This window comes from Pyrus communis, chromosome 2, assembly GCF_041283825.1.
Source record: "Pyrus communis isolate YQ-2024b chromosome 2, ASM4128382v1, whole genome shotgun sequence".
NCBI classification, from domain to species: Eukaryota; Viridiplantae; Streptophyta; class Magnoliopsida; order Rosales; family Rosaceae; genus Pyrus; species Pyrus communis.
This window is the reverse complement of record NC_142566.1, coordinates 28,699,750-28,719,904: the sequence shown is the minus strand read 5'-3', so window position 1 is coordinate 28,719,904 and position 20,155 is coordinate 28,699,750. Positions and strand designations below refer to the sequence as shown.

General features: G+C 38.9%; 4 protein-coding genes across 10 annotated transcripts; 3 read left to right on the top strand and 1 right to left on the bottom strand.

Moving 5' to 3' along the window:
- Positions 1-304: 304 nt before the first annotated feature.
- LOC137747653 (uncharacterized) lies at positions 305-3,021 on the bottom strand. The gene is made up of 8 exons (XM_068487795.2): positions 2,805-3,021; positions 2,374-2,462; positions 1,926-1,989; positions 1,364-1,441; positions 1,167-1,243; positions 994-1,060; positions 802-909; positions 305-722 (listed from the first exon to the last, which is right to left on the bottom strand). Exons 1-8 carry the CDS (start codon positions 2,874-2,876, stop codon positions 693-695), a joined length of 585 nt encoding a protein of 194 aa, XP_068343896.1. The 5' UTR covers positions 2,877-3,021; the 3' UTR covers positions 305-692.
- A 1,760-nt stretch (positions 3,022-4,781) lies between these two features.
- Positions 4,782-12,930, top strand: LOC137747242 (FIP1[V]-like protein). Of its 2 annotated transcripts, XM_068487314.2 has the most exons (10): positions 4,782-5,768; positions 7,115-7,371; positions 7,608-7,734; positions 7,810-7,878; positions 8,005-8,145; positions 8,372-8,473; positions 8,579-8,865; positions 9,255-10,902; positions 11,613-12,270; positions 12,538-12,930. In XM_068487314.2, the coding sequence occupies exons 1-9, from the start codon at positions 4,920-4,922 to the stop codon at positions 12,246-12,248; spliced, it is 4,116 nt and encodes a 1,371-aa protein (XP_068343415.2). In that variant the 5' UTR covers positions 4,782-4,919; the 3' UTR covers positions 12,249-12,270; positions 12,538-12,930. The 2 variants fall into 2 exon arrangements, with proteins under 2 accessions (XP_068343415.2, XP_068343414.2); XM_068487313.2 differs by having other exon boundaries at positions 11,613-12,930.
- Positions 12,931-13,740: 810 nt separating this feature from the next.
- LOC137748248 (uncharacterized) lies at positions 13,741-16,896 on the top strand. The gene is made up of 9 exons (XM_068488368.2): positions 13,741-14,232; positions 15,093-15,176; positions 15,403-15,437; positions 15,550-15,661; positions 15,781-15,866; positions 16,105-16,216; positions 16,329-16,459; positions 16,536-16,584; positions 16,672-16,896. Exons 1-9 carry the CDS (start codon positions 14,032-14,034, stop codon positions 16,747-16,749), a joined length of 888 nt encoding a protein of 295 aa, XP_068344469.2. The 5' UTR covers positions 13,741-14,031; the 3' UTR covers positions 16,750-16,896.
- A 922-nt stretch (positions 16,897-17,818) lies between these two features.
- On the top strand, positions 17,819-19,751 carry LOC137748731 (ABC transporter I family member 1). Of its 6 annotated transcripts, none has more exons than XM_068488906.2 (2): positions 17,819-17,970; positions 18,776-19,751. In XM_068488906.2, exon 2 carries the CDS (start codon positions 18,940-18,942, stop codon positions 19,624-19,626), a length of 687 nt encoding a protein of 228 aa, XP_068345007.1. In that variant the 5' UTR covers positions 17,819-17,970; positions 18,776-18,939; the 3' UTR covers positions 19,627-19,751. The 6 variants fall into 6 exon arrangements, with proteins under 6 accessions (XP_068345007.1, XP_068345010.1, XP_088546242.1 ...); XM_068488909.2 differs by having other exon boundaries at positions 17,824-17,970; positions 18,793-19,751; XM_088690116.1 differs by having other exon boundaries at positions 17,832-17,992; positions 18,793-19,751.
- Positions 19,752-20,155: the final 404 nt, after the last annotated feature.

Here is a 20,155-nt window from a genome sequence, read left to right as displayed (position 1 = left end):
CGATTGGTACTTTTAGTGCTCATGAACCTTGTTTTCGCCGACTGGTTTCCCTTTTCCTTCTAGTTTTTAAGAATCAGATGAAGCCCTGCACTATTATGTTCTGTGGTTTCTGCAACTCGCTTCATGGGTCTCTTGCAACCTCAAAACATAAGTTTCTTTCAGGTCATTTGATTTTCCTTTGTGGCACTTCGTGGTTCCTTCTCAAGATCACTGGTACCGGTAATTGTTTCTCCTATGCAATTAGGTCAACTTTAAGTAAGGACCCTGCCACACGACATAACCAACTGACATAACCCAAATGACATAACCCAAATTTACGATAGTGTATCTTATTTGACAAAAAGAATGTCTCAAAGGCTCACGAGGGGATAAAATGAGGCTTTTTTAAGCACAAGCCAGTCGTTCTTTCGAGTTTCTATAAACAACATAATTTGCGGTAATTAAGTTTTGTTCATTTTTTCTACTTCTCTCCTCGTCTAGATAAAACCACACTTAACAATTGTAGCTACTTTCAAATCATCATTGTGCCATAGCTTACACAGTGAATTAACCAATGTGGGACTTCGAATTCCCGCAAGTTTAGAGGTGCGAATTTCATTAGCTCAACAATCCATCTGTAAGTCCCCGCCTTCTTCATTGGATTACGGAGAAGCGCTGGGAAAACTAACAATGAGATGACCGTGCCACGAACATCAACCTAACCTTGCTTCTCTTCGTAGTACCTTGCAGAGGAAAGAAAAACGACAAGATTAGAATACCAAGACAAATGAAACATCATAGCGGAAAACAAAAGATAGTCACCTCTTCAGCAAATTTTATCAAGATGGTTGTTCGAGGTCGTTGCTGTCCCTCCACTGGTACAAAATGAGCTGTTACCACAGCTGGAAAACCAGCACCGTCCAAAACACCCTTCATTGGGAAATGAAAGGCCAATCAGACAATAGAAGCACCAGATGTTTCAATTAACAAGCAAGAAAGTGTCGTCGCACTTACCCTTACAATTCCGGCAACAAATGCTCCACAATTAAAGGTTCCCATGTCTTTTGGAATCGAAATAAATCTACAATCCAAAAATGGTGTATTAGTTGGCCATCAACCAAACCCGACGGATCCAGCTAATTGAAACAGTAGGGGAAGTAAACTATCATTAACGCAGAAACTGTTACCGGTTCACAAGGAGCTCCTTCTCACTAATCATGTACTCATCTTCATGTTCAGTGCCTTTCTCAAGGGAATCAGCTACCTAATTTTCAGGCACCAAGAAGCAGTTAACATAGTTCCTAATTTCAGTACATTGTGCTCTATTCAGCCATTAAGCCCTAAACATGCAAAATGATAAAGAAGCCAAAGCAAAAGCACTCACCTTTCCAAATAACACCTTCCAAACAGTGCTATGCACAAAAGACAGGATTCCCAACAACCGCGTTTCCCTTCTGTTTCCCTGTGGCATCAAAGAACCATTAATATAGCAGTAAGCATACATGCAGTCTCACCCACTACAGCATGAGATAGATCCAAACCCACCAGCACGTATAACTTGTTAGAATTTCGACCATTAGGATAACATTTTATCAAAATTCCAATATAATGAGCACAGTGCATTGTTATGTGTAATTTCTTCTCCTGCCTAGGGATTAGTTTATAAACCACAACTGAAAACATATGTTGCATAAGTTTGGTTTGCAACTACGTAGTAACAATGTAGTTTACACTCAAAGAATCAATTGTTTACAAAGACTAAAACTACATATTCAGTAATCGTTAGCTCCTCGCACCTGCCAACTTATAGATAGAGAATATGTTATAATCCAAAGATACTGATATCTGTTTTTTACTTCTCACTTACTGCCAAATGAAGCAACAGTATCTAAATATCGTGATTACAAAAATAATAGTTAGGGATATTCCTGCTCAACAAGGCATACCTTTTCCCGATGGCAAAGAAGCTCCAGAACACGAGCCCCAACAGCATATCCTGCATCCTCCAGCCTGCTCCAGTTTACATTAAATATTACTGAAACTTTGGTTTCTAACACTCACATATTAGAATTTCAATATAAGTCACATATTAGAATAATAGAATTAATTATTCTGCCACAACACCTCGAGACCCCTTTTTTGTTCAAACTCGCTTCAATTTTCCAAACCACCTCTGTGATTTTGCTAGGTTGCAGAAGAAATTTGGAATATCAAGCGAACAAACGATCCTAGGTGATTCATATTCGGACGAAAGAGTAAATTGTCCTTATAACATATCAAATAACCATTTCTATTCATATTGTACTATGATTTCCCCTTTTCCTTAGGAAACAAATTTGAATGCGCATGATGAGCACGTAACAATGTCATCGAAATGGTAGTAATTTCAATCACCTTCGTTCTAGCTCAGCTATGTTGTCAACCTGCGTCTGGTTGTACTGCACAAGCTCCGAAAACAAGAACGCAAACGCACTCAAACTGACCTGAAAAAACATCAAATGCCAAAATCAGCAAAAAAACAACAAACCCAAGTAAGTGAATAGCCTGAATCAAATTGCCCATATCACAATTAACGTAGAATTAGACAAATGAAAACGACCCATGTGTTCAGAACTCGGATTCGAGGTCAATCGAGCATAAATTTGCAGCATAACAGTTCGAAATGAATGAAATTTAAAAACTTTATTAGAGATTGCAATTCTTCTTCCCCCAAATCACAGTACCCAACACCCAGAAATCTAATAAAATGCTGCCATTTGTTGAAGATTGAGGTAATCCGATCAAGCATGTAGCATAAACTAGAGAAAGAGAGAGAGAGAGAGGACCTCTTGTTTGCCCTTGCTGAGAGGCTTGTCGAGGACATTGGAGTACTGCTTGATCTTCCCTGCTCCAATCATTCTTCCCCAACTCTTCTTTTTTCTTCTGGATTTGAAGAAATTCGAAGAAGCAGAGTTGGTGGTGTTGCGGATCAGATTTTCGGAAGCACAGAACACTCGCTACTTCTGTGTATTCCATCGACTCGCTCCTTTATTTGTGCCGGTCTGGACCGGCAGCTTTCAAGTATCCAATAAATGATTTTCACGTATTTTTTTATTTTATCATACGTCCTTTTTTTTTATGATCATAAGATTAAATAAATTAAAAGAAATCAATGATGTTTAAGAAGCTAATAAATGTGTGAAAATAATTTTTCCATTTTTATTTTTTTGAAAAATTATATGATAAATATTCTTTCAAAAGCTCAAAACAAGTAACACTAAATTGGATCGGTTCTACACCGTCCAGCTCCTAGGCCATTTTGGAACAGTGATAATATGCCGACTTATAATCCTACATGAATACATTCAAAGTAAGGAATCTAGAAATTTAGGGATAAACAAAGAAAGGAAAATAAATCAATTTGACTAGTCATCTTTAATTGATTTAATTCTTAATTTTCAAGTACAAAGTTATAAATTTTTAACCAAATGTTCATATTTTGTAAGCATAAAAAACTCAAAAATAAAAACGATCTCAATTTTAATTGATAACGTAGAATTCAACCAGTTATGTCGATATGTGAAGTTTTGAAAGAAAAAGGAAGAGGATTACTTATAACCCATCACACCACCAAAAGATTTTCAAACCAACCCAAAAAAATGCCAGACAACAAAAGTACACTACGCTTCCAAAAGTTCCACGACACAACACGTCTATTGTTTGACCTATCAACAACCGAATGACATCCCAATCGGGCCATTGGCAGTCCCCATATTACTCAGTCAGTCCCGTAACCAAAAAAAATTATGATATTCACATTTGATTCTTTAAACACTTTTAAATTTTGGGTATTAATTTTTTTCAATTCATTTGGTGATCCAAAATTAAAAGGAACGTGTGAAAAGTAAAAATAAATGTATAAATAGCATTATTCAACCAAAAATTTAAAAGAGAAAAAAAAATCTCCGAACAATTTTTTTAAGAAACTAATTTTAGCACATCTTTATTCTGCTTATGCTCTCTCGCCTTAATCATTATCATATTTTTTTTTTAAAGAAAGTAAATCAAAAGAGGACGACTCTGAAGATGGGCTCGTTATTGTGGCCAAGGTGCACAACAAGCCTGTCGTCAACATCATTGATTTTTAAGAAAATTTCTAATATTTTATTTTAAATTTATTCGATATTATCTGCATTAAGAATGAGTTAAACCTTATAATGAGATAGTCATAATAATTTGATAATTTCTGCACATTCGTTATACTCCCACATTGTCCTTTTTCCCGCATCTTCGTTATTCTCTCTCATCGTCATTTTTCCTCACATTTCGTTACAATCTATCACATATCGATCCTGTCTTTGTCACCGTTGTCATTTTTTAAAAGAGGAAATAAAATCTCCAAACAATTTTCAAAATAGCAATTCTTGATATTTATATGTAAATCGAGGTGTATAAATAAACAAAGATATTCATGGTGATAACAAGAATGTACAAAAATGGTTTATCTTGTATATTGAAAATTTTAACAAAATTAAAAGATCGTGTGAAACCGTTTTTAATTATTAAGGCTCTCTAAAACAAAATAGAAAACTTTAACGAAAAGCTTATAGTATTGTTTATTTTAACGAAAAATTACATTTTTACACTAAAAAAATCAATGCTAGTACTATTCACTTTACACTAAAACTAAAAAATTTCAAACTATTTTTATTAATTTCCCTAATAAAATAAATAATAACCTTTTCAGATTTGGAATGCAAAACAAATTGGGAAATCAGACCCAAAAAAACAAAAACAAAACAAACAAAAAAAATGGAAAACACATAAAATGCAATGCTTCGAGTTTTAAACACATTGGCCATTGCTTCTCACTCTTTTGGGCTCTTTACAGACCTCAAAACCTTCTCCTCCCCCTCTCTCTCTAGAACACACTTTCTCTCTCCAAAGCTCCCTCCTTTCCGATGGAAGACGACGACGAATTCGGAGATCTCTACACCGACGTTCTTCGACCCTTTGAATCGTCCGAACCATCGTCATCATCTGCGCCGCAGCCCCACCAATACTCCGCCGCACCCCAATCTCTCCACCGTCCGATCGATCTCAACGTCCTCGACGAAGAGGACAAGATCCTTTTTGCAGCTCCGCACTCTAATCCTTCTGTTTCTCACCCGTCCAATTCCCAAACCCTAGCTCCCGCCGCCTCTGTTCCAACCAATTCCGCTAGAGATGCTGCTCCAGTTGGTGCGTCTAGGGTTTTGGAGGCTAAAGATGTCGAATTGCCGAAAGTCAATTCCGTGGATTTGAATATTGGTGGTAAAGATTTGGATTTGATGGACAAGGATGTGAATTTCGACATCGAGGAGGCTAACAATGGAGCTGATGCTATGGGTTTGGGTCCGGTGATTCCCGGGCTTTCGGATACCTTTCCGGTGAATGATTCCGCAGCGAATTTCGGAAACCCGGAAGTTACAAGAAGAGATGGTGAGAGAAGCGAAGATAACTGGGACAGCGACGATAGCGAGGACGATTTGCAGATAGTATTGAATGATAACAACCACGGGCCTATGGATATGGAGAGAGGCGGAATGGGCGGCGAAGATGACGATGACGATGACGGCCTCGTTATTGTGGCTGATAGTGAGCCGAACCAGCCAATGGACGACCAAGAGTGGGTGGAAGAGAGCGCACAGGCGGCGGAAGGTGAGAGGAAGGAGATGTCTGAAGCCGTGAAGACTGCTGGCGGTGTGGTTGTGCCCCCAAAAGTTGGGTATAGCAGTCATGGGTATCATCCATTTCATTCTCAGTTTAAGGTTAGTTTAGTTTTGTTAATATGTTGATTAAAGTAGGGAACTTTTTGTATTGGGGTCTTTGTAAAGTCCCCTTCTTATGATGAGAGATTAGAATTGTAACTTATGCTTTGTAATGATCTGTACAATGTGAATGTATAGTTGATTTATCAGTGAAGTGAAAATTTATAATTTGAATATGTTTTCAGAATTCTGGTATTTACCCCGGTAGACGATGCTTGAAAATTTGAGGAAGTCCTGCGGTTGAGAGTAACTACTCAAAACAGAACCAAATCTGTTCGATTTTCTCGGATTGTCTTTGTCGAAAGATTGAGTTTTAATTAGCTGGGTATTACCTTCTAGATGAATTAGCTGGGTATTATTTTCTACATAGGCTTAGCTGTGGGGGACAACTGCAGTGATACCCTCCTTTATAAATTAATTTTTCTTAGAAAAGTTGTTAAAACATGTTGTTTACGTATATTCTTTTCGAGAAATATTGCTCCAATAGGCAATTCATTGATGAACTCTTTTTGTCTAACAAACCTTTGCAACTCCAGTCCTCAGATTTCTTCACCATTATCAATCTTTAACTGTCACGTGCGGCCACTTTAATGCTGATATGAAGAATTTAGGTTCCACGTGGTGGATTCAGTAGCGTTGTCTTGCTGAGGCACGTTAACTACAGAGTGGACTGTGGCTCATTTATTACTGAGCTTAACGATTGAGGCGTTACTTTGATAGTTAACTAGGGAGACATCATTAACGGGTTTCTGAATTTTCGTAAGAAAATTTACTCACTGTGAAATTCTTGCAATTTATGAGGTTTGTTTTATACCCCAAGAAAGCTAGACGTAGTATGCCTTATTGCTCTCAAATGTCTGGCCTTTGCAATCTTGCTTCAGTAAACGGTGCAGTTATTAAGCTATTTTGCACGTTATATATATTCTACGAACAAGTAGATAGTGAAACCTTCCCATAGACAAAAGTACCTATTGCTTGAAAATCTGGACGATGCTAGCAGCCTTGTACACTGCATATTGTTCAGACCACGTTTAGTGAATAATATTTGTTTCTAGAGTTGTTCTTTGAATGCATTCTTAGTGAAGAAGAACATTCGTACTTCTTTTATTCTAGATGCCTTAAGAGTCAATTGTAGCAATCTGGAAACTGCTGGCTTTACTGCTTTAATTTGTAGAACCCCAGCATGATTGCTCCCCGTTCCTACTACTCTTTTCTTATAGACTAGCATATGCCATTTTGTGATTTTCTGTCTCATCTGCAACATAAGGAATAGCTTGCATGTTAGTAGTTTGTGAACGGTTTTAATGCTCTATTTCTATGCCTAAAAATGGTTTCTTCTTATGCAGTATGTAAGACCTGGTGCTGTGCCAATGCCTGGACCAACTACATCTGGCCCTGGAGGAGTCCCAGGTCAAGTTCGTCCACTTGTAAACATGGGTCCTGGAGCTGGTCGAGGTAGAGGTGACTGGAGACCAACAGGAATGAAAAATGGCACTCCACTGCAGAAGAACTCTCATCCAGGCTTTGGCACGCCTGGCTGGAGCAACAATATGGGTGGTCGTGGTTTCGGTGGTGGACTGGAGTTCACACTTCCTTCACACAAGTAATCTTTTTCCTTTTTAAGTTATCAATATACATGGTGAACTGGCGTTGTTTTTTTACTTCTACGATAGTGCCATACTGTTGTGTTTCTTCATTATTAATGAGTTGCTAGGCAGTGCAATTTGCGTATGCTCTATAGCACTGACGTCAGGGTTCTATTAATTTAAGTGTAATCATTTGGTAACAGCCAAGTTGGTTTGTTCTCTATTGTTTTCTGAATCTGCTTATGTATTCCAGGACCATATTTGATATTGACATTGATGGTTTTGAGGAAAAACCTTGGAAGTATGCTGGTGTTGATACATCGGACTTTTTCAATTTTGGCTTAAATGAAGATAGCTGGAGAGATTATTGCAAACAGCTGGTAAGAATAAACCTTAAAGCTTTTTGTCTATTGTATGTTTGGTAAGGCTATAAGTGTACCTATGTTAATTCGCAGGAACAGCTTCGCTTGGAGTCCACCATGCAAAGTAAGATTCGTGTTTATGAAAGTGGACGAGCAGAACAGGTAATGAAGTGATTCTGTACCTTTAGAAAGTTTATTGGCTTTTTCAGTTTTTAATATTTATTCTTGTCAACCATATATTGGTAAAAAGTGAAAGTTTACGTTTGCCTTTTACTTTCTTCATCACAGGAGTATGATCCAGATCTGCCTCCAGAGCTTGCAGCAGCAACTGGTATTCATGATTTTCCTGCTGAAAATGCAAATCCTGGGAAGTCGGATGTTGTCCAAAGTGATTTAGCAAAAGGATCTGCTCGTCTGCGTCCTCCTATAGTACGTAATAACTGTACTTTTTTATTATACCTATAAATGATGTCTTGCCTTTTATTTCTTGTTTTACATCCTCTTGATCTGTGCCTCTTTTACAATTTCCATAATAATGCTAGCTCTTGTTGACCTGACAAAAGGATATGTTAGTTTCCAAACTCATTGGCTAAATAAATTGCAATAAAAGAAAAGTTGGTTTCCCAGTTCAGTGATTAATTTAATTTCTTGCCAGCCAACTGGAAGAGCAATTCAGGTGGAAGGTGGTTTTGGTGAGCGTCTCCCCTCGATTGATACCCGACCACCTCGAGTTCGTGATTCAGATGCAATAATTGAGGTACTAATCAAAGCCATCCTTTGCCGTGCTGATCCTATTGTTGGGTGTTCTTATCTTGTTTTTGGATATGCAATATATGTTAACTTCTTGCTATTCTGTAAACAGATTGTCTTGCAGGACTCTTTAGATGATGATTCCTCTGCAGGAAATGGTATCCCAGACGGAGCTGAAAATGATCGCCCAAGAGAGGGTTTTGGTAGAGGTGAAGGAGACCTCGCAAAGGTTGAGAGCGAGTATTTTGATGGTTTTCCCCAGGCTAATAACGATCAAAAGGTTGGAAGAAAAATGCCTTTCCATGATAACATACCAGAAGAAGGAAACTTACCCTCCCCTCCTGAAGTGGCAGTCCCATATACTGGTTCTGGGGGTGAGACTCCTAGTTATCAGGAAAGGTAATAAGATATATTTTTGGTTTGTCATGTTGAACATTAGCACCCGTATAGAATTCTGCGATAGGATTATTTTTGAGAATAAGATGACCTTGCAACATACTGAATTACTGAGTATTCTGGACCAGAGAATACCAATTCTGCCACCAACTATAAGAGCACCTATCACCTTTTATTATGGTCACAAAATTAAAGTATTTATAATCAATAGGACGTTCTCTCCATTTGTAGTCAAGTCTGGGACCCAAATAACAATATATTCTTGGAAATACATGGATGCACTACTTCATATTATAAGATTTTATGGGCTTGAGAGCCATACAAAATTGATTTATAACAGCTTTCGAGTCCAACTCCATGAATGGCTTTTAACTCTGTCCTTATGGATACAGGAAAACACAACGAAGAGCACGTGACAGATCTCCTCATGTGACTCCTAGTCAAAATACAAGGGATAAGAAATTCCTTGAAAATCAGAAGGAAGAATCGATTGAAAGCATGGATGGTAAACGTAGTCCAGGGATATCATCACCCGTCACAAATAGGGCTGCACAGGAGTCAAGTGCTGAGTATAGAGATAGTGACCAAGATGAGCCTGTTCTGGCTGATGGAAGCTCTGAAATGGGAAAGAGGGAAACGTCTATGGTTGCTGAAAATGATGCCCTGCAAGATGGGGCTCCAAAGCATAAACAGTTAGTTTCAAGAGTTGAACAGTCTGCTGACGAAGAACTTGATGATGGTGAGGACTCGAAAGCTGCAAGAAGTAGTGACAACAGCAAAGCAAGATCAGGAAGCAGCAGGGATTATCTGAAGTGGAGGGACGGGGTTGAAGAGGAAGTCATTCAAGGACGTTCAACACATATGGGGGGCATCAAGAGGCACCTTAATGAAAATGAAAAGGGGTTCCAGAGGAAAAACCATGATGGTAGACAGGAACCAGATAGAAGTCACATGGTGGTTAAAGGGAGGGAGGGCTCTTATCCTTATAGGGACTGGGATCCTAGCTCTGCACATCAGTTGCAGTTGAAAAATGATGGCCTTCATAGGCGAAAGGAGAGGGACAATCTTGATGGACCATGGCAACGGAGAGAAAATGATCCTTATAGCAAAAGGATCAGGCCTGAAGAAACAAGGAAGAGAGAACGTAGTGATGAAATGGGATCTAGGCACAGGAGTAAGGTTCGAGAAAGTGACAGGAGCGACAAAGACGAACATCTGCAGTCAAGAAAACAGGTGGACAATGGTAGCTATAGGGTTTATCATGATAAGGATGTCGGTTCACGACCCAGGGAAAGGGAAGGTAGTTTGAAGGCGAGGTATGAACATGTGGAAGATTACCATGGCAAGAGAAGGAAAGATGAGGAATATATGAAGAGAGACCATATAGATAAAGAAGATTTTTTGCATGGCCGCAGAGACAATAGCACTCGCCGAAAGCGTGAAAGGGATGAAATTCTGGATCAGCGTAAGAGAGATGAGCAACAAAGAGTTAGAGAAAATCTTGATGATCTGCACCCTGTTAGGCACAAAGATGATGGCTGGTCGCAGAGGGAGAGAGGTGACAGGCAAAGAGAGAAGGAGGAGTGGCATAGGGTCAAACAATCCCATGAGGAAAATATACCCAAGCGTGAACGAGATGAAGGACGAGTTGCTATAAGGGGTGGGCGTGGTGCAGAAGACAAAGCATGGGTAGGCCATACTAGGGCAAAGGATGAGAACAAAGGCTCTGATAAGGAGCACCAATATAAAGAGACTGCACGGCATAGCGAACCATCTAAAAGGAGAGATAGGGTTGAGGAAGAAAGCTCACATCGTAGGGGACGTGAAGATGTTCATGGACGTGGAAATCAAATAAATAATGATGAGAAAAGATCTGGAAAGGAGAGATCAAGTACTCATAATGAGCGTGCTGACAACCAAAAGGTCCATGACAGAAAACATAAAGAAAATTCAAGGAAGACTAAAGAATCTGAGATTGCTAATAACAGCACCACTTCCAAGAGACATCAAGAAGATCAAAGTGGTTATAATAAGGAGATGGTATGTTCTTGACATCAGTTCTCTTGGTCTTGTTTTTCCCTTTTAATTCTTGTATTGTTTATCTTCCCTTGAAAAATAATGTATATAGGGTGCAATGCAAGCTTGATTTTGGAGTTTTTGTCAAATTCCATTTCTTTTTCTTTGTTATACCAATAAAATTAAATAGATTTTTGATTATGAGCACTTGTAAACTTGACTTTCACTGGTTTGGTTCCGTTCTCTTTCATGTTTCTGGATTGTGGATTCATCTTTCCATTTCCTCTTTTCCTTGCAAGAGCTAAAATCAGAAGATTGTGTTCATATCTTCTCCTATTAGTGGCAGCCTCTGTGGGCTGTATTTTCACACGAATAATGGGTATTGGCACGGTCAGGAATGATCGCATATTCAATGATTTGGTACACTTTGCTGAGACCAGTAGTAATGTTTTATCTGTATTTGGGTTAGCCCCATGCTTTGAAGTTTTTGCTTCAATCAGTGTAGGGTCGCAGTCATATGGAGGAATATGGCTTACACGTATCATGCGGCATTCTGCAGTTAGATTAAAGCACTAACAAATAGAACGACATTTATAGTTATTAGTTGACAATGTATCCCTTAATCCTGGAATTTTGATGCAGAATTGTTCTTGTTATTCGTCATCACTATTTTGTCCTTTGTACTTGACCCTAGCTGATTAATGTAGAATGTTTCCTCTCTTTTGCCCCTCTAGGGCTTGAAAGGCACCCGTGTGCAAGGAACTGGTGAGGAAATCCCACCACAGCGTCACTCTTCCAAAAGGCATAAGGAAGATGTTTCCTCTGATGATGAACAAGAGGATTTGAAAAGGGGGCGCTCCAAATTGGAGCGCTGGACAAGCCATAAGGAGAGGGATTTCAGTATCAACAGTAAATCATCTTTGAAGCTCAAAGAGCTTGATAGGATCAACAACCGAGGATCCTCAGATGCCAAGAAAGTTCCAGAGGAACTCAAAGAGCTTGATAGGATCAACAACAGAGGATCCGCGGATGCCAATAAAGTTCCAGAGGAATCTTCCAAGCCAGTTGAGGCTGTTGATAATCAACATTCAATGGCTGAGGAGAAAGATGCCGGTGATCAGGATATCAAGGATGCCGACACAAAACCATTGGAGGAGCGACACCTGGACACAGTCGAGAAGTTAAAGAAAAGAAGTGAGCGTTTCAAGCGTCCGATGCCAAGTGAAAAAGAGCCAGTGGCAATCAAAAAGGTGGAGAGTGATGTGCCGCCTTCCACCAGTAGCGAAACTCAGAATCAGACTCAGACTCCTGTGGAGTCGGAGATCAAACCAGAACGGCCAGCTAGGAAAAGAAGGTGGATCAGCAACTGAATCTGAAAATACGGAACTTAAGGTTAGCTGGCTGTATCTCTTTGGGAGAGTTATGCTCGGCCTAATTATTAAATTGAAACTTCAGGGCGGTGCAATCATTCAACGTGTTTTTGCAATCGTAGAATACCATATACCTCTGCTCTGCAGTAGTTATATAATTTTGTAACCATGCTGCCCCAGCTTACTTATAATGTTTTCGTTTGTATATGCTGGCGATTGTAACATTGAACTGGCCATTGATGGTGGCGCAGGATTGCTTTTAGCAACTATTTGTAATTTTGTTGCTCAGGTTTGATGTGGCATGCTTTGAGGGTCGTCTACCGGACCTGAAAATGCTGTTTATGGGATCTGTGAAGAAGCCGGGTGCCACTGGAAGCAATGCAAGAGTACTGGTGGAGCTTCACGGATGAAGATAAACAAGATCGAAGAACTGATGAGCGAAAAGAGAAGGATTTCCACCATCGTTGGAGATGTTAGAACTTATATCTATATATACTGGAACTTGATTAGCGTATCTTGAGTTCTTGATCGAGTTCTTATTTTTACCCTTTTTTACCTTTCTTTTTGGTTTAAAGATAAGAAAACTGGGGGTAATTTTGGAACGAGAGTTAGAAACATCGGATTACTAGAAAGTTGAATGTAACAACACAAAGATGGAATAGTACTGTTTTATTAGTTGTTCCATAGATCTCTTCATCCATTCCAACTAACATATATATTGAAGATAACGGTAAGCGGGTTGTAGCTCAAGTGAATAAAATCATTTGTCTGCACTGAGATCTTGTGAATTTAGCTACCCTCGAAACTTTATTGTGATGGCATTTCAATCAACAATGGAGTGGAGGGTGGACTTTCATGTATTGCCTTTCAAATTATAGTGGCCCATTTGGCCTCGACAAATTGCTCTCAAACACTTGAACAGAGTACAGCCACAAAATTCACCAAAGTATATTGACCCAACTTGACAACAACAAAATGGTAAATTCCTTTGTGCTATCCTAAATTTCTAATCTAACAAATTACGAGTGAAATTCAAAGTTGAGTACAAAGAAAAAAAACGCGTTACTTTAAAAATATGTTATTCTCACGAGCGTAACTAAATTCAGATCTTAAAAATAAAAAAATTTGGTCAAAAAACAACATGAAGGCATATGTTATACATGGTGGCGTTGTACGAGAGAGGATCCTCGCCAGATTCTTTTTGTAAGGATCCCGTAGATCCTCCCTTCACATCCATTCATTGTACATCGTGCGGTCAATTTTTGTCAAGAGCTGTTTATATTCAATTTTAAACAAAAAAATTTACAATGATTTATGACCGTACGATGTACAATGAACGGATGTGATTGGAGAAGGATCGGACGAGTATCCTCTGGGTGTTGTACGATTTGATGGCGGTGTCCACCAAAGCATGATCCCACGTTCAGATTCGAAATTGGAAAGCTTGAGGACGATGAATGATAATGAGTAATACCAGACGTGCTCACATGGACTAGCAATCGACAAACTCAAACAGTAGCATCTGCACGGCGGTCAGCACCCTCATCAGACAATATTTTACTCCGCGTAACACAGAGTAAAAATATCTGACACTCCAAAACACCGTAGAATTTTTTATGCTGCAATTTATATAGCATGCGCTTATTTTTATTTTTTACGTACATTTTTTTTTTTTTTTTGTATGGTAAAAATGGGTGGGTGGAGTCACTCAGACTCAGATATACAAGCTGAGAGATATCACTGATAGGCGCATTGAGATTTTGTACCACTCTCTCTGTAAACAATGGAGAAAAAACCCACATGGGTTCTTACACTGGTGACGCAGGTGAGTCTATGCTTTTGTCTCTACCTTGCTTTTCAGCTGGGTCAGCCTCGGAGCTCTGTCCGCCATGGCAGAAGTGAGAGGAGGCCGCTGGATCTTTACTTCATCAGCGTCGGAGGAGGATTCCGGCCTCCCACCCGACAGACCCATCTTCTCAAACAGGTGACTTTCTCACTATGCCTATTGGAATTTCAACGCTCGTTGTTGGGAGATACGCATAAATCGAACTTTTTACGAGTCGCAAATAAAAATCAGAACTTTTTCGATAAAGGATCACTAAAACGTGTTTTATTGATGTCCTTTTAGTGAAAAAATTGTCATTTTTTATTGAAGATTTGTAAAAAGTTCTATCTGCGTATATTATAATTCGATTTCATTGGTCACTACTTTTGGACTATATTTTTATGAAGCAAGGATCTTTTTCTAATTGTTAGAAAATATGAGGATATTTGGAAGGAAATCTTTAGTGATGTTCTATGATTCATACAGCTAACCCCACATAGTGGGATAATTCTTTATTGTTGTTGTTGAATAGTTTGGCTAAGTATTGATGTATGTGATTCAAAACTGTGTTTGTTCAGCAACCAAAAGTAGAAGAATGTTTAATCTGTTTCTGTGGGAGTAGATACTATGTTGTTTTTTGTTTTACATTAAATACTTTGTTATTATTTGCTGAGGAATCTTGTTTTCACCTTTCTCTTTGGTCTAATGCCACTATCCATCTGTCAAATGCTAGAAGCACATCTACTTGTTCATGTGCAGGCAGTGGCTTACCGGTTCTAATTTTTCGTTTGCTATGTGCCGATGGGGTCCAAGATTTAAGGCTTTCGGTAGAAATAAGTTGTCGGGTTTGGTCCTTAGTATTAACCTTTGGTTTTGTGTTTCTTTAAGCGAAAAGACTAGGGGATTGATGGTGAAAAGAATTTAAGGCTTTCTTTAGAAATGAGTTGTCGGGTTTGATTCTTAGTATTAACCTTTGGTTTTGGTTTTGTGTTTAATTGTGGTTCTTCCTGTTGGTGAAGATGGAGAAGGTGGCAAACAAGTACAAGGCAGAGTTTGTGGTGGACGTTAGCGATCTTGGGGAAGATGATCCGCTCATGCAAAATGTAAGGTTGTTTTTCTCTTCACATGATTTCTGTTCTGCAAAGCCTTTTTCGGAATTATAGAAGTTTGAAACTGTTAACGTGAATGAAAGATCTCGTAGGAAACTGTTACACGAATGGATAAAGTTGATAGATTGACATTGTGTAGCGATTGCTAAAATGGGTAAGAATTTGTTCCTTTCTTCGGCTTTAACTGTTGGTAACAATGCTGGATATATTCGCTTTACAGGGCACCCTGCATTTCTCGACACTGAAAGTTCCCTGGTATGCTGTCCTCCAGGCAATAATTTACGTAATTTTGCTATTACTACATCTCAGATTCAGCTGTGCTGTTGGCACCATTGTTTTCAGTTTTCTGGTTAAATTGCACTTGCAGGTACACAACCAGAGTTTCGGAAGGAAAAGGAGGAGGTTACTTCCAAAAGAAGATTAAGTTACCTTACGAGAAAACCTTGGATGTCATTGTGGTGGATACTGGATTATTTCAGGTATGTTCTAATTTGTTTTTCGATTTGATCTATGCGATCATGTTTCACTTTTAGCTTTCGATGTTGTTTGCCTGCCTACTAACTCACTGTTCCTTGATTTTGAATTTTTTAACGTGAAGAATTTGACCACGGGATCATTAAGCGAAGTTGGAAACGATCAGTTACATTGGCTGAGAAGGACACTAGAGTCAACCCGTAGTAACTGGTAAGCTTAATTAGTTGTATGGCCCTGCTATTTGTGATTAACTTCTTCTGTTCTTTAGTTTCTGTTTCTTACGTGCTAGCGATATTTTAGAAACACAACGAAGCTTGAAGAAATTGTGAATGTTCAAGAGTTGTATCGTTTATGTTTAGAAGTTACTGCTGCACTCGCAATGTAGCTCTAAAATTTTAATTTTCCATAACTAATCGTCCAATTGCTAACTCAGTGTATTTCCATATAGGCGCGTAGTCGTTGGATTCCATTCACTGGCTATTTGTGAAGATGGTGAGGAGAGAATGGAAGCAACGCAAGTTTTCGAGTCTCTACAAAGTACTTTCACGAAATTTGAAGTGGTAGGAACTAAGAGTTCTATGTATTCACTGATACCTTGTTTCCGCACCAGTTCCAAGTAAATGCAAAATCCGTCTCCTAAGTCCTCACCCGTTCATGTCTTGTATTCTCCAGAACGCATACTTAAGCGGGCAGGGTTGCGTTAGCAGCCCCCGATTAAGTAGTCTGAGCTACATCAGGAACCCGGGCAAAATGGCAGCGGGTGCTTATCTTGCTTCCGTAAATGAAACATCAGCATCTAGAAGGTGAGTCTCTTGGTTGATGCACAATGTGCCCCCATACACGCAACCCTTTATTGACTCCTTTTGCCCGGTTGCGCAGAAAATTGGAAGACGGGTTTTTTCTTCATAGAGTCGGCTCATTAGAGATTGTGAGCATTCATCTCTTCTGCTGTTAATCCTTGGCAATTTGTCCATCGAGTTTGACATATTCATTCTTCCATTGTTTCGGGTTGCAGGAAACCTGCTTTGTTACATCAGCTGGAGAAGTTGTGCATAGATCTGTACTCCATCAGAGAGGAAAGGAGATCATGTAAATTGTAACATTCTTTTGTCAAAGACTTCATATTTCTTTTGACAATTGGATTGCATCACTCAGTGTTGCTTTCCTTCCTTTCAATGCTTCATGTAAAACCAAAAGGCAAAATATTGAGTTCCACCAGGAGAAGGGCAAGTTTTGGCAATGTGCTTTGAATCATTGTTCTAAAAATCGCCGTCTAGCGCCGTCTAGGCACTGGATGGTTGGTCATCGTCCTGATTAATGCCTAGGTATTTGAAAATTAAGAAATGACGCCTAGACCTGCTGAGGCGCCTGCCTAGACCGCCTAGGCACCCACCTAGATTACGACTCAGTTGGATAAAAAATAGATAACTTTCATTTTGCATTTTATTTTTTTCAAAAAAATGTAAGGCTTGTTGAATATTTAAATGAACACAGATTATATGCTTGTTCCCCGTATCTTCATTATGTTCCAATACTTCATAATATATGTGTCATTCTTTTTTGTAGTTTATGATGAAATATACATATTTTAAGTATAAACAGACGCATATGTACATGAAATATAATATATTTACTTAAATCCGTCTAGACGCTTGCCTAGTCCCCGCTTAGACGCTAGGTCTCAACCCGTTGTCCGACTAGTGCCTAACGTTTTTTAGAACCTTGCTTTAAACTTAATATCTTATTTCGATTCGCCTCTCGTCTTTTAATTTGGTTATGAGCCCAAGTCTTTTAATTTTGCATTCACCATCAGATGTGTCAAATAATCCGTCCAAATTGAGCGTTATTTTTCATCTATTCAAGTGTGGCCAGACGCTCAAAAGAAAAGATTATCAACTTGAAGGTAGGAAGCAAATTGATACCTTAAGAGCACCAAAAAAGATTATCAAATTGACGGTAGGGAGTAAAGATTTTTCAGATTGAAACTTGGGTGGTACGCCGAATGTCATTATATAATTGGAAAGAAGAATTTTTTTAGCATCTCTCCAATGTATAATAACATGTGATCTACAATGTCGTGTATCTGTCACATTGAAAATTTTATCCAAAAAGAAATTTAGAGAGGAAAAAAATTGCCAATTTTAAAAGGGCATAAAAGACTTTTCAACAAATCTAACCAAAGGAAAACACAGGCGCCGAGAATAGACCTCTCTTTGCTTCGTGAACAACTCACGGTATGCGACCTTCGAACCACGAGCAACAACCACGGCCGCGAACTCCGCCAGCAACGCCGGCACCGACTCAGCTACCGCCGGTTAGACATCCGTTCTTTTCTGGTGCTAGTAAATCTGCTGCCTCTTTATTTCTCCAATTTTTCATGGTCTTTCTTTTATTTGCTTTTCTGCTTATTCCCCTTGATCTTTGAACCCAATTTCTTATCTGTTTAACTTAACAAAATTTTGTGAATTTATGAAATTTATTTGTTCACTTAACTATTTATTGATTTGAATTTATGAAATTCTGTGACTTTTATGTAATTTTGCTTTGAATTGTGTATGATTCAGTGAGAACTTTTGATGTGTTTGTGATAAACAACAACCAGGCCTTATCTCATTAATTGGGGTCGGCTGTATAAATACTAGAACGCCACTGCGCTCGATTTTGGGCCAAGTCTTCCGTTAGCTCCAAGTACTCCATAACTTTTGATATGTTTGTGATAATGCATAATATTCTGAATAATGCTTGTGTTTTTTCATGCTAGAGTTGCTAATCGTATGCGAAATGCACTTTGTTCTTGATAGTTCCGCGTATTATTCAGATGCTATCGAAACTATGGGGATGAATACTAATTTGTTATGAATAAATGGTTATCTTCGTATCATTTGATATGAATAGGAAGAAAAATAAGCTTACTTGTTGTCAATTTTCGCTTTGTGACAGACGAAATCAAATCATCCATGAAACTTATGCTATAGGTTACTTGATCCTTTTTTCTTTTTTTCGTTAACATCCAATGCAAAAGAAAACACCTTGATCTCAGAAAGTAATCATGTTTGCTTTTGTTTTATGAGCTGATTGGAGTCTCATTTTTTATTTTTTTTTCAAACTTTTTGTAACAGGAATTTTTGTATGACAGTTACCTGTTACGTCCTGCATCGTCTACTAGTTGGGACTTGGTTTGGATGACAGGATTTTGAACATCGACCGAAGATAATACACACTTCAGAAGGCCTCTTCGTAGTCCCAAATTAATTGTAGTTTCTCTGTTTGATAGACCCCATTGATGTCTCTCAGAAAGCCTCCGCTTCCCCGTCTCCTTCTCAACAATGTCTCTTGCATGAGGAATGCACAACAAATCTTGAGACACGTAAATGCCTCAGTTCACGATGGTGGAGCACTTGTGCTGATGGGCACTAATGGCTCGGGCAAGTCTACCTTCCTACGCATGTTAGCAGGATTTTCTCGTCCTTCTGCTGGTCAGGTCCTGTGGAATGGACACGACATCACAGATTCGGGAGTTTTCCACCAGTACAAGCTTCAACTTAACTGGCTCTCCCTTAAAGATGCGGTGAAAGAGAAGTTCACAGTTCTCGACAACGTTCAGTGGTTTGAAGTTCTCGAAGGCAAGGAAGGGAATTCACTGCCGGCTTTGGAGCTGATGGGGCTCGGGAGACTGGCAAAGGACAAAGCGAGAATGCTGTCAATGGGGCAGCGGAAAAGGCTGCAGCTCGCAAGGCTTCTGGCAATCGATAGGCCAATTTGGTTGCTTGATGAGCCTTCGGTTGCGTTGGACACTGAAGGGACAAAGCTGCTCGAGTATATCATCGCAGAGCATAGGAAGAAAGGTGGCATTGTGATTGTGGCAACACATCTGCCTATTGACATTGAAGATGCAACGTATTTGAGGCTGCCTCCGAGGTTCCCGAGGAGGATGACTCTCGTAGATATGCTCGATCGTTCGGATTTTTGAATTTATACCTATTTCTTTGTCATTGAAAAATGCACGTATGCAACTATTTTACATGTTTGTTATTCATGCTGTGAACGTTTGATTTGCTTATCAATTTTTTGATGGCTGCTATTGTCTTCAATCTAGCCAAATTGCATAAGCATACGAAATTAACGGAAAATTGCGACAAAAATTGGAGAGATTTTTCAAGTGCTGGGTATTTAAACGGTACTTTATATTATTATACAAGTGAAGGAAATTATATATTTTTTTATGTCTATTCACTTATATTATCACAGCTGGAGTGCTCCAAATTGAATATCGGGCACCTAAAAAATTTCTCTAGAAATTTAGGATATTTACATGAATTAAAGTTTAGGGAGATTCAATGCAAATTGATAAGTCCAAAGACGAAGGAAACTGAAAAAGATTATCTCTGAATCCCTGTGTTAGGAGCTTGAAAAATCTCGAAATTATGACCGGTCAAAAGAAAGAAAGAATCTAAGCCGTTCAAAATTTTCGAGTTTTGTGAGGTGGACTGGTCTGCTGG